Source organism: Stomoxys calcitrans, chromosome 5 (assembly GCF_963082655.1).
Source record: "Stomoxys calcitrans chromosome 5, idStoCalc2.1, whole genome shotgun sequence".
Lineage (NCBI taxonomy): Eukaryota > Metazoa > Arthropoda > Insecta > Diptera > Muscidae > Stomoxys > Stomoxys calcitrans.
In genome coordinates, this window is record NC_081556.1 from 126,083,303 (window position 1) to 126,095,902 (window position 12,600).

General features: G+C 38.7%; 2 protein-coding genes across 2 annotated transcripts in view; one reads left to right on the forward strand and one right to left on the reverse strand.

Annotated features, from left to right (window-relative positions):
- LOC131997987 (uncharacterized) overlaps positions 1-12,600 on the reverse strand; it is a 71,544-nt gene that overhangs the window by 56,242 nt on the left and 2,702 nt on the right. The window lies entirely within an intron of this gene.
- Positions 785-2,393, forward strand: LOC131997734 (cyclin-H-like). The gene is made up of 6 exons (XM_059369174.1): positions 785-1,020; positions 1,140-1,336; positions 1,422-1,623; positions 1,695-1,923; positions 1,984-2,095; positions 2,189-2,393. The coding sequence occupies exons 1-6, from the start codon at positions 904-906 to the stop codon at positions 2,304-2,306; spliced, it is 975 nt and encodes a 324-aa protein (XP_059225157.1). The 5' UTR covers positions 785-903; the 3' UTR covers positions 2,307-2,393.

Below are 12,600 nucleotides of genomic sequence, written 5' to 3' on the forward strand. Positions count from 1 at the left end.
ACGTGCAAGATGTATGTCCCGACTGTAACCAGGAACCGCACGATACACGTCACCTGTTTAACTGCCCGGCCAGACCCACTCGACTCAGACCCAGATCCCTGTGGACGCACCCCATCTTAGTCGCGGAGTTCCTGGGTCTTGACACTCAACAGAATCAAGCAGACGAAAGATAGTACACAATAAACTGCTACAACAACAACAACTGCCCGGCCAGACCCACTCGACTCAGACCCAGATCCCTGTGGACGCACCCCATCTTAGTCGCGGAGTTCCTGGGTCTTGACACTCAACAGAATCAAGCAGACGAAAGATAGTACACAATAAACTGCTACAACAACAACAACAACAACCGATATATCATTCTCTCCCGTTTCGGTTGGAAAGACAGCTCGAATACAGCTAAATTTACAGTACATTGACGAGAGCACAGGATTGACTAATAGATGTTTAGGTCACTTGCGAAAACATTAAGTGGATAGGCCCCATGATCATCATTAAGGATGTCAAATCTGCCGATTGAAAGTGTCATCAAATAGAAGAAAACGTGAAAAAAGACATCCTTAATGCCAAGTACTGCCAAAAATTAAAAAATTGTATGTCGGCTGATCGCTTGGCTTAACCTTATTCAGTGAATCCTGACGAGAGCATAACTAGGCCTTTAACCTTATTCAATGAACCCTGCGTTCTAATAGGAATAGTACAGCTAATCTTTGAGTGCCAAAGTCCCATGCAATTTATGCATATCAAATCGAATAACCGTTTTTTCGGATACCGGCGACCGCTTTAACCCAGCGTAGTCCATAGCGTAGGGGAGCTGAAGTAACTGGACAAAAAAATAAACAAAACAATTTCCCCTGCCACCCAACGACTTTTGCAAAGTTTAACGTTCCAGCCGACAGAAAGATGTATCCTTTAAGTTCTCAGAAAAAGTATTGGACATTCTCTAATCTGGATCAGTTAAATGACTTGCGATTGAAACGGAACCAAAAATTCATTGAAACTCATGGAGCACAATTGAATGTAAGTAAGCAACTGGTAGAGAAACTTACCATTCGCATTTTACGGATAGCATTTTTGTACTACTATTGGTGGAAAATTGAAATATTGCAGCTACTAAATAAACTACTTTGTGATTTCAGGAGCAACAGCGCCAGGAATTATTTCTCGATGCAACAGAGGAACATTTACTGCTTAAACAATATGAAATTTATTTAAATGATTTTTGCCGAAGGTTTGAGCCGGCCATGCCTAAATGTGTGGTGGGAACTGTCATTCATTACTTCAAAAGATTCTTTTTACACAATTCTGCCATGGATTACCATCCCAAGGAATTATTGTATGTTCTGTCATAGTCCTTGTTATATACTACCTGTGACCATATATAATACTATCTATCTGCGTTCTTTTACTTTGCTTTTTAGGGCCACTTGTGTTTATTTGGCTTGTAAAGTTGAGGAATTCAATGTGTCTATTGGTCAATTTGTGGGCAATATCAAAGGAGATCGCAACAAAGCTATGGACATTATTTTATCAAATGAGTTGCTGCTAATGCAACATCTGAACTATTATTTAACCATTCACAATCCATATAGACCTGTAGAAGGATTTTTAATAGATATAAAGGTAGGTAAATATTGCATTTTTGTCATATCTCATATCCTCTTGAGTAGTAAACTATTTTTTTTTTTTGACAGACTCGCAGTTCTATGATAAATCCTGAACGTCTACGTCCTCACATAGACAGCTTCATCGAGAAGACGTTCTTCACAGATGCCTGCCTTTTGTATGCACCCTCGCAGATAGCATTGGCGGCCATATTACACGCTGCCGGTAGAGAACAAGAAAATCTTGATAGTTATGTTACAGACAATTTACTGAATGGTGCCAGAGAAAAGTTACCGGCTCTGATAGAAGCTATAAGAAGTGAGTTGGTCTCCTAAATTTGTATACATAGTTGTTTGCATTAATAAATTTTATTTTTAGAAATCCGTATAATGGTCAAGCAGTATGAGCTACCTCTTAGGGATAGAGTTAAATTAATCGAAAAGAAATTGGAAAAATGCCGAAATCAAGAAAACAATCCAGATAGTGAAATGTTAGTTTTTTTTTATAAAAAACATCTTTTTGATTTTTAGGAAATGTGCTTGTCTTGAAAACCATCTAATGGGTTTATTTCTGTTTTTCACAGTTACAAAGAGCGAATGCGTAAAATGTATTGCGATGATGAACTGGAAGTAGCTGAAGACACATCCTATTATTTAGCAGATTCCAGTGCGGACATGTCTGCTTTGAATATGAGCCAATAGTTGTGGAGAATGTGTTTGCCTAGTTTTGTTTTTTTTTTACATCCAATTTTTATGAAGGCAATAAATATGTTGACAAACAAAAATGTATGGATTTTCGAAAACTTTGCTTCTCTTAAGCACTGAATTATTTGAAGAATAAGGAAATGCCGACTACTTCAATATGCAAGCCATAACAGATATTCCTTCAGAGAAGAGACTCAACTCAAAACCGACAGTGCTTTCAAATTTACAGTAAACAAGCAAGGTGAGAAAAAAAGTTTGCAATTGGCAAACAATTAGTACTGTAGTGAATTTATTTAGAAATAATTGAATCCCAGTGAAGTAGCTTTGGCATATCTTCACCCATAGAGTTATCCTAATGAAACGCAAGTTTGAAACAGATCGAAACGTTTTCTATTTTCATTTCATTTATTTCAACACATGAAATGTAAAGCCATCTGGCCTATTTAGCAGTAATACAATGCGGAAAAATGCACTTTATAGGCTGCAACCCCGATTTCTTCAATTTTTGGCTACATATCGCGTCAGGCGAAATATTTTTCTTTAGAGATCTTATGATTTTTTTTTCAGTTCATTTATTAACCCTTCTTTGTAATAAGAGTCCTATAAGGTCTTTAAAAATATTACATTGATAACACAACCTGAGTAATTCTTAGGTTCCAATTAAATCTAAAATAAAAAAAAATATATAATAAAGTTGCCTATAGCCTTTGGCTCACCAGCCATAAAATTTCAAGAGAAAGACAACAAGTTAAATACGCCGAAAAATTGAGAGTTACAATATTGGTCCCAGTGCACAAAAGGTCAAGATATAGATATACAAATACAAATTTTGCCCACGAACATTCCACTAAGGAACAGGGGCAAACTTCCCACATATCAATGAGTAAAGTCCGGTTCAAGTTTAAGAGCAATGATAAGGGGCCTCCTTTTTATAGCCGGGTCCGAACGGCGTGCGCAGTGCGACACCTCTTTGGAGAGAAATTTTACATGGCATAGTACCTCACAAATGTTGCCAGCATTAGCCAGGATTCGAACTCAGGCGTTCAGCGTCATAGGCGGACATGCTAACCTCTGCGCTACGGTGGCCTCCGTATCTTTAGATATAGACATAGTCACGGTGGAAAAGCAATGCAAGAGGAACCAAATATTTAATTAGCCATCGGACGCAAACCAACTTAAGCAATTTTAGACGAAAAATGTTGTTAGAATGAGAAATAATGCGTAATTCATGAGGAAGCCTATTCCAAAGTCGTGCTATTCTCAGCAAGTACGATCTTGTCATTATATTGCTTATATTGCTATTGGAATAAACAACTGTGGATTTCTAGTGGACCGAGAAAAAGTAAACATACTTTCTATTGGCAACTGCGTAATATTGGAAAAAGCGTTGTAAAATAGTATAAAATTCCTGTAGTTCACATAATCCATCGAAAGCGATGGATTATGTGAAGCGATCCCTTCGTCGAAACTTATAGACAAATCTCACAATGTTCCTGAGAAAACCTCCAAACCACAAAGCCCTTGAGACATTAATAAAGAATGGGCAAGAGTTCGTCTTACTCGGAAAGGTAGAAAAATGAAACATACATCTTACGGAGACAGCCTCAAACCCTTCCAGACAAGGCGTCAATGAGATTTAAAGGATAACTCGGAGTCTCCAAACACCTATGCCAATCAACAAACTCAATCATAGAGTTACCAACGAATATGTCTAAGGGTGTCACATTCCTGCCAAAAAACAGAGCCTTAGACTTAGTTGGAATTATTTTCAATTAATTGGCTGAAGCCCAGTTTAGTACTCTATCTAGCACCACATTAATATTACTCTCTAGTATTAAAGGTGTAGTGGAACTGCCATTAAAAAGTAGAAAGATGTCGTCAGTCAAACATGAATGTCTCCTACTATCCTACAACTCCTACTATCATTAACATGTAGAATAAAAAGAGTGGTCCTCAAAGTAGTGGGAGCACATTCGATTCAACGCCATTTGAAACAACAAACATACACCTGTAACTTAAGTAAGTAAACGAACAAAGTTTATAGAATTGAATGATTGAGATAAATCAAGCGAGACCATTACGCTAAGTCGTCCATTATCAACGTTCTCCCGTATGCAGCCTGTTAGTTTCAATACTAAATGTGTGGTATTAAGTCCTTGATGAAATGCATATTGCATATCATCTACATGAAGCAGCGGACATTGCAAAATCTGATCATTCATTATATGTTCTACTATCTTCGACAACAATAGATGTTGGAATTGGTATGACCCGAGCTTTTTTCCAGACGAGAGGAAATGATGAAGACATCAAAATATAAACAATAATAACAGCAGCCATATATGGGAAGACAGTTTTAATAAAACGACCTGAATTCCATCTATGCCAATAGATACGCATTTGACCTTATTTAGCTCACCTCAATAACTTCTACTTTGTTAACACAACGGAATGAAAAAGAAGATATAGAGTCATTTGCACTTGAAAAATCAAAGTCATCACTGCCTGAACTGTCAATGTCAACAAAAAACTGGTTAATTTGGTTGGAATCCAAAATCAAACCAAATCATCCCCGACATAACCAGTTTTCTTAAGCACCCTCCACATGCCCGCCGAACTCAGTCTCCAAAACAATTTGGAATAATGATTTCTCCTTACTCTCCGTATTACTGATTTAGCTTTATTACGATATTGGCAATAAATCTTCCAACTCTCCTCCGACCTATGGGATAAAAACTCATTAAAGACCTCGACAACGTAATCCGTAATTCCTCTTCCTGACTATTGGAACAAACGTAAATAATCTATCAAATAGCGAAGAAATCAAGGAGCATTTAGCATTAGCACCAATAGCATCAAAGATCGAATAAGGGTCAACACATTCAAAAAGGAGAATAAACCATTTTTTTGAAAAAAAAAATTCCAAATTTCAAAAAATCAAATTTCAGCGAAATCGGTGGTGCGCCGTATATAGGCAGTTTTATTCATAATGCATCTACTATATAAAAATGAAATTGTTGCGCTTTGCTTGTTTGTCTGTTCCGTGTAGACTCAAATACGGCTGAACCGATTTTCATGAAATGTTCACAGATGCTAGAGGATGACTCCTGTTGAACATAGGGTGCTAATCCAATTTATGATGTCGGCGAGGGTGCGGTGGAGGCCCTTACCCCAAAAACGACTGAACCGATTTTCATGAAACACCGCACCGATTTAAGCAAAATTAGGAAATTGGTATAAAACTTTGGGGTCCGTGGAGGACACCCTACCCCAAAACCCACTCAAATGGGTATGAAACGTATTTAAGAGTAGAGTACGAATTTGATATAACAATTTGGCGCAAGCATCAGGGGCCTGTCCACCCCTAAAAACTGTCCAAAAATGACATGTTTACCGATTGGGGCAATATGGGTATCAAATGAAAGGTAATTGGCAGTAGAATACGAAACTTATATAAAAATTTGGGGTCAAGTCCCAGGTGGGCCACCCAGGGGGAACAAGGCAGTACAGACAGCAATCATCAGCAGTACGGAGACGGGCTGTATCCTCTATCCTCCTGTGGACCATAGGTGGCCCACATGGATAAAAAGTTCCTTCCCATCCGAAGGCACAACTATATGCTGTCTTAGCAATATCTACTGGGCTGCTATCCCAGAGACTATCTTCATCACCATCTGGATAGGCTTTCAACTAGAAAGAATTCATGCAGACACGGTAGCAGAATGGAGGATAGGTAGAGGTTAAACAGTACCGGAGATATCACCCCGCCTTGGGGAAATTCCTGTTTCACTCTACGGTGCCTCGATTTCCTATCCCTAAACTCCAAAATGACTAGCGACCACACAGATAATTCGCGACCCAGCGTTTCAGGCATGGCTGGAGGGATGTGTTGGCGATGTCTTCAAATGGTTTGGCATGACCGACCCAGTGTCGAGTGCCTTCGATAAGTCCAGTGCCACGGGGACCGTCATATAGCATGGCAAATTTACCATATATGGCCACCGTGAGGATTTAGTTAATCACCATCTTGTGAGGTATTTAGAGTCTAGTGGCCTTCTAAGCGACCAACGGTATGGGTTCCGCAGATATCGCTCTACGGGCGACCTCATGGCACTTCTGTCGGAACGTTCGAGTCGCTCAACCCACCAGTTTGGTGAGAGTAAGGTTGTGGCTTTGGATATCTTTGATAGGGTCTGGCAAAGTGCACTAGGACAAGAGGCCGGTTATAGACGATACACTCTGCCAGGATTTGCCGGCCATTTCTGAGTGGGGTCGAATGAATCAAGTAGATTTTAATGCACGGAAGACTGTTGCTTGTTGTCACACAAACGATTCGCTGATCATCATTACGATCATCTTTGTCTATCAACAGTGTAGATGTTGAGCAATCAGAAGCTCTTGATGTTCTGGGCATGAAAATGCAAAGTGATGTCCGTTGGGCTAAACATGTATTTGGAGTGCTGAAAGAAGCATTCAAGTGTTTAGGCTTTCTTAACGGTGAATCGCTATATTTCAAAGTAGAGAAGACAGTACACTCCCTTGAGGTATTCTTCTAGTACGGTTCAAATCGGTCTATAACCTGATAAAGCCCCCATATAAACCGATCTCCTGATTTTACTTCTTTAGCTCTTATAAGTCGCAATTTTTGTCCGACTTGGCTGAAATTTAACATGCGGTACTTTGCTATGACTTCCAACAACTGTGCCTAGTACGGTTCAAATCGGTCTATAACCTGATAAAGCCCCCATATAAACCGATCTCCCGATTTGACTTCTTTTAGCTCTTACAAGTCGCAATTTTTGTCCGATTTGGATGAAATTTTGCATGCGGTGTTCTGCTATAACTTAAAATAACTGTGCCAAGTACGTTCCGAATCGGTCTATAACCTGATATAGCTTCCATACCAACCGATCTCCCGATTTGACATCTTGAGCCTCTGGAAGCCGCAATTTTTGTCCGATTTGGATGAAATTTTGGATGAGGTGTTCTGTTACGACTTCCAACAACTGTGTTAAGTACGGTTAAAATAGGTCTATAACCTGATATAGCCCCCATATAAACCGATCGCCCGATTTGACTTCTTAAGCCCTTACAAGCTCTAATTTTTGTATAATTTTTTTGCAGAATCCATGGTGGTAGGTTTCCAAGATTCGGCCCGGCCGAATTTTTAAAATGCTTTTACCTGTTAAAAACTAGCCGTCCGTCCGTCTTTCTGTCTGTCTGTTGAAATCGCAGGCAGAGGAACAGATAGACGGACAGACGATCGGACATGGCTAGATCGTCTTAGATTTTCATGACGATCAAGAATATATATGCTTTATAGGGTCAGAAATGGGTAATTCGATGTTTTGCAAAAGGAAAGACAAAATTAATATACCCCCTTCCTTGGGCGATACGTATAAAAAAGGTCGTATATCCCCGACCTCAAGTGGTCTTTTTTGTAGGGATTTTTCAGCACTATACAGCAAAAAAAAATGGAAATCGGACTACAAACGGACCCAACAAATGTTCGAAATACCGAGGTGACCAAATTTAGAGGTCTGCCGAAAGGAGCCCGACTCCATTTATCCAACACTTGTTGCTTAGTTTTCTCAGTTTCGTCGCAATTCTTTAATCGGTCGCACGCTAAAATTAAGCCCTCATAAAAGTTTTAGTTGAAAAGTGATCTAAATATGAAAAACCTATCCAAAAGTGCAAATAATAGTAAGAAAAGTAAAGTGCAACTAATATTTATTTAACTCGATTTATATGAAAATTGTTTCAAAACACATCGTAATATGCAAAATAAAGTCAAAACAATTAAAGTTGGGCTGCGGTTTACGCGTTTATGTTGCGTCGTGTGTGTATCCATTAGCCATGCTGTGTGTGTGTGTATCAATTAGCGATGTTGTTTTGATTTTTTACAAAAAGAGTGAGAGAGCAGGTGAAAATGACATATTCTCAGATTTGATAAAATGTGTTGTTGTATAAGGCTTTGCCCAGTCAAGCTCTCGTCCAAGAACAAAAATAATCGTACTCATGCATTGGCAGAAAAGTTTAGAGAAAAAAAAGGCAATAAAATAAATATATATATATATGTATTTATCTGTCTTTTAATCATCAATCAACAAATTTGCAGCTTAACATTTTACAGGTAAATTTTTAAAAACGACACCATACTTAACCCATTAACGCAGAAAGGGTAGAAAAATACCCAAAAACCAGAGGTGTCTTAGAAAAATTCAAGTTTGAGCCATTACTTTTAGGGCAACCCAATAGATAAATTTTTCTTACGTTAATATTGATGCCTAGAAACGTCATTTCCCTCATTGACGTCAGCGTTACATTATAAAAAAGCACACCCAATATTCTGAAATGCTACCATTGTTTATTACTTGACAGCTTGTTAACCCTCTATGTAGGTGACTAGGACCTAAAGGGTTGTTTCAGTGAACTTACTCTTACCCCATGCATGGTATTGTCTAGGCAAGCTATCTCCAATGATCTTTACCATATGATATGTTTCTATTAACCTCTCTGAAGTCTTTAGCATAAAGGATGACAGAAAGACAAATAGGACGAAAATCTTTCGCCTTCGTATGGTAAGAATTGCCTGCTTTTGGGATGAAAATGGCCTTTTGTCTCTGCATCTCACAGGTATAAATGAAATGCTGATACAAGCAGAGTTGTTGTTGGTGTTGTATGTGGAGATGGCGATCTTCGTCAAGCTCCATATGCGGACAAACTCGTTCCAGTCTAATGCCACGGGATCCATTGGCCATGGGTTATTTAAAGGCGCCAATAACTCGAGTATCATTAGCACTCAGTATTCGAGTAAGAGCCAGTGCCGGCCGGACTCTCATTGAGACTTTTCACTCGATACCGCTGATTGTCCGCAACTGCAACTGCAGTTAGTCCGTATATGGAGCATCCCACTACCAACAACCTATCAGCTGAGCTTCTCGTAGTGACGATGGACACCACTCAAATTGGGACTGAGAGTTCCAACCCCAAGAAGCAGAGTTTATCGAGAATTTGTGTGAATTTTATTCCAATCCGCTTTTCTCCTGTTTAGCCCAGTGACCACATCTGCAGTATTTTCTTCTGGACTGAAACTAATGTGACCATGATCAGAGAAGCTGTGGTCATCCAAGTAACATATTTTTCCGCTAATATTCTCTGATTCAAAGGTAATTTGTAGTACCTGTTTCTGGTAATAAAGGTTGGTTTATTTCCTTCATTACAAATCGCCAGATTGCAACTTATAATACCTTTATTCGATAAGCAGTTCACCACTTTCGTTGATATTCGAACTTCCCCATATCTGGTGATGTGCACTGAGGCTCTTGAAGGCGGCAGTTCTGAATCGTGTCCCATATCTAGCGAAGCCAGCCAGTAATGAGAATTACTCATTTCAAGGCTGGCTAGCGACGGAAGAAGAAAAAGGTTTAGACTGATCTTTGCAAGAATACAGGATCTGTGTCTCCCATTCCCCGTAACCTTGAATAGGAATTCTTAGTCCACTAACAATTCCTCCGCACAGAGAGTTTCCTGAATAAGAACAACGTTAAATTTGCCTGTCATCAGAAGATGTGGCTTAAAAATGAGAACCAAACGACCATTATTCCATATTTTGGGTATTACTTGGGTGGATATAAAAAAATAAAGGTAATGATTGAATTTCGATATATATGATAAATTAATTTATAGTCCAATATGGACCATTGGGCCATCTTCGAACTTAACCTGTTGAATACTAATCTGTAACAAGCTTCAATTCAAAAGCTTTGTTATCAGAGCACGTAGCTTGATTACCATAAGCAGACGGACGTACGAGGCTAGCACGGCTATATGAATTGAGGGGTAAATTTACATAAATATGATTACAAAATTAAACTCAGGATAATTTCATTGCTTAATTAATGGGTTTATTTGTGTTGTTGGTGTGTGGATAACATAATTAAATTGAAATAATAATGTTGTACTCTAGTTTGTTATATATAAAATGTATTAATAATTTGATCTTTTCGTTGGTCTCTCCTTGCGTAGCTACAATCTTCTTTCTACAGTGTTTTCATCCATTCGTCTGTAGGGGCGGAATAGGATACAAAGAATGGATCTCCCCTTGTCATGCCACTCACGGGATGCTTATTAAATATAAGATTCAACAGTCGCCAAATTTCTTTTGTTATTTACTGTGCTCTGTCTCAGATTCAAGTTCACTAAAAAGACCATTACCCCCCTGCTCAGGCTATACCTCGGCTAAATATTTCTAAATATTCATTTCTTTTACCAAGCTTCCTAACTTGATTCTGACTGGGGCCAAGATTTCTAAAATCGGCCTCTTAAATTCCGAGTGATGTGAAGGAACATTTCTATTACCCCTACTCATACCTCAATTCCTCGCAAGTTTGTAATCCTATTGCTGAACTTCCCAAAAGTCAAAATTGCAAAAACTTTCTACATCAGATCCTTCCTATAGTTTTTCTACGCACAATTCAGAAGTTGCAAAGCTCGCCATTTCGTTTGTAACACCTCGAAAAATTTATCTTTGAACCCACAAAGTGTATATATTATTCGGTCCATTCAGCAGGCAGACGAAATGACGATAGCGTTTAAACGAGTGAGGCTATCCGCATTAAATTTCCTATAGATACTTTTTATTGATTGGTTGGTTATATAAAGGCGCCAATAACCCGCCTTGTCATATCGAGGATCATAGACACTCAATATTTGTACAAGAGCCGGTGCCGCCCGGTCTCTCACTGAGACTCTCCGCTCTATACCGCTGAGTTTCCGTGACTGCCGTGGAGCATTCCACTATCCACAACCTGTGGACGCGCAGCTTAGCTTCTCGTGACAGCAATGAACACCAAACAGATGGGAGCTCAATGTTCCAGCCTGTGTGGTGCTCACAGCTAACGCCTACCGGGCTTTTTTGCTTTGTAAAACATTTGACTGGTTTCCCAGATCGCGATTTCATTTGGAACCACCCAAACTCGTCGGTAGTATTTGTCAAAAAGGTACATCTTATCTTATATCTTAAGAGTATTTTCATTTGTAGGTGCGGTCGTAAGAGTCAATTTAAGAGAGAAAAAAAAATGGAAATGAGTGAACATAAATACAAATAAAACACACAATTAAATTAACAAAAAGAAGGTAACAACAAAATAAAACGTGTTTTGTAAAAATAGTTTTATGTTTAAAAGCAAAAAAATACAATACAAAGAATGGATCTCCCCTTGTCATGCCACTCACGGTATGCTTATTAAATTTAAGATTCAACAGTCGCCAACTTTCTTTTGTTATTTACTGTGCTCTGTCTCAGATTCAAGTTCACTAAAAAGACCATTACTCCCCCTGCTCAGGCTATACCTCGGCTAAGTATTTCTAATTATTCATTTCTCTTACCAAGCTTCCTAACTTGATTCTGGCTGGGGCCAAGATTTCTAAAATCGGCCTCTTAACTTCCGAGTGATATGAAGAAACATTTCTATTACCCCTACCCATACCTCAATTCCTCGCAAGTTTGTAATCCTATTGCCAAAAGTCCCAAAATGTCAAAATTGCAAAAACTTTCTACATTAGATCCTTCCTATAGTTTTTCTACGCACAATTCAGAAGTTGTCTTCATCATCACTTTCTTCAATATCGCCATCATAATCACATTCAAGACGGCTATCATTGTTGGAATCTGATTCCGATTGCATGGTATCATCACCATTGTCTGTGACATCGCTATAATAATGCATTTTGTGGTCAATATTGGAAGCATTCATAGATGCTGATACGATGGCATCATAACTAGTACTGGTTTGGTCATATTTTCGAAATGTTTCAAATTGAGAGCAGCTAGCTAAATTTTCTGGAAAATCTTTCTCTGGTTCTGAATCATCTTGTCCAGAGAAACTTGTTTTGTCTTCAAAGTATCGGTACAATCTTTGCCGCCCAGAGTTTTCGAATTCTAAAAGATCAGTGCGAAAATCTTCTGGCGAATAATTTTCGATTTGAAAGAGGGACAGATTTTCCATATTCTCACATGAAATATTTCCGAATTCCGATTCCGGTAACATTGGAACATCTTCATCATAAGCTAATGTTCGAGACATATCACATTTGCGATATGTCTCGAACTGGGAACAACAATTATTAGCACCATTTGTATTTATGTCGTTTGCTAGTTCGGTTTCGGATTCGTATTCCACGGAAGAATCATCATATCCAATGCTATTGCTTTGTTCATTGATGTGATGGTACCATCTTTGTCTAAAACTCTCTAATTCCAAAAGATCACTGTAAAAATCTTCCAGCG

What these genes read in the sequence shown, in the direction of transcription:
- LOC131997734 (XM_059369174.1), top strand. Translation starts at nt 904, where the DNA reads ATGTATCCTTTAAGTTCTCAGAAAAAGTATTGGACATTCTCTAATCTG. An exon ending in CTCATGGAGCACAATTGAAT is followed by an intron (nt 1,021 to 1,139) that starts GTAAGTAAGCAA and finishes TTGTGATTTCAG; the next exon opens with GAGCAACAGCGCCAGGAATT. An exon ending in TACCATCCCAAGGAATTATT is followed by an intron (nt 1,337 to 1,421) that starts GTATGTTCTGTC and finishes TTTGCTTTTTAG; the next exon opens with GGCCACTTGTGTTTATTTGG.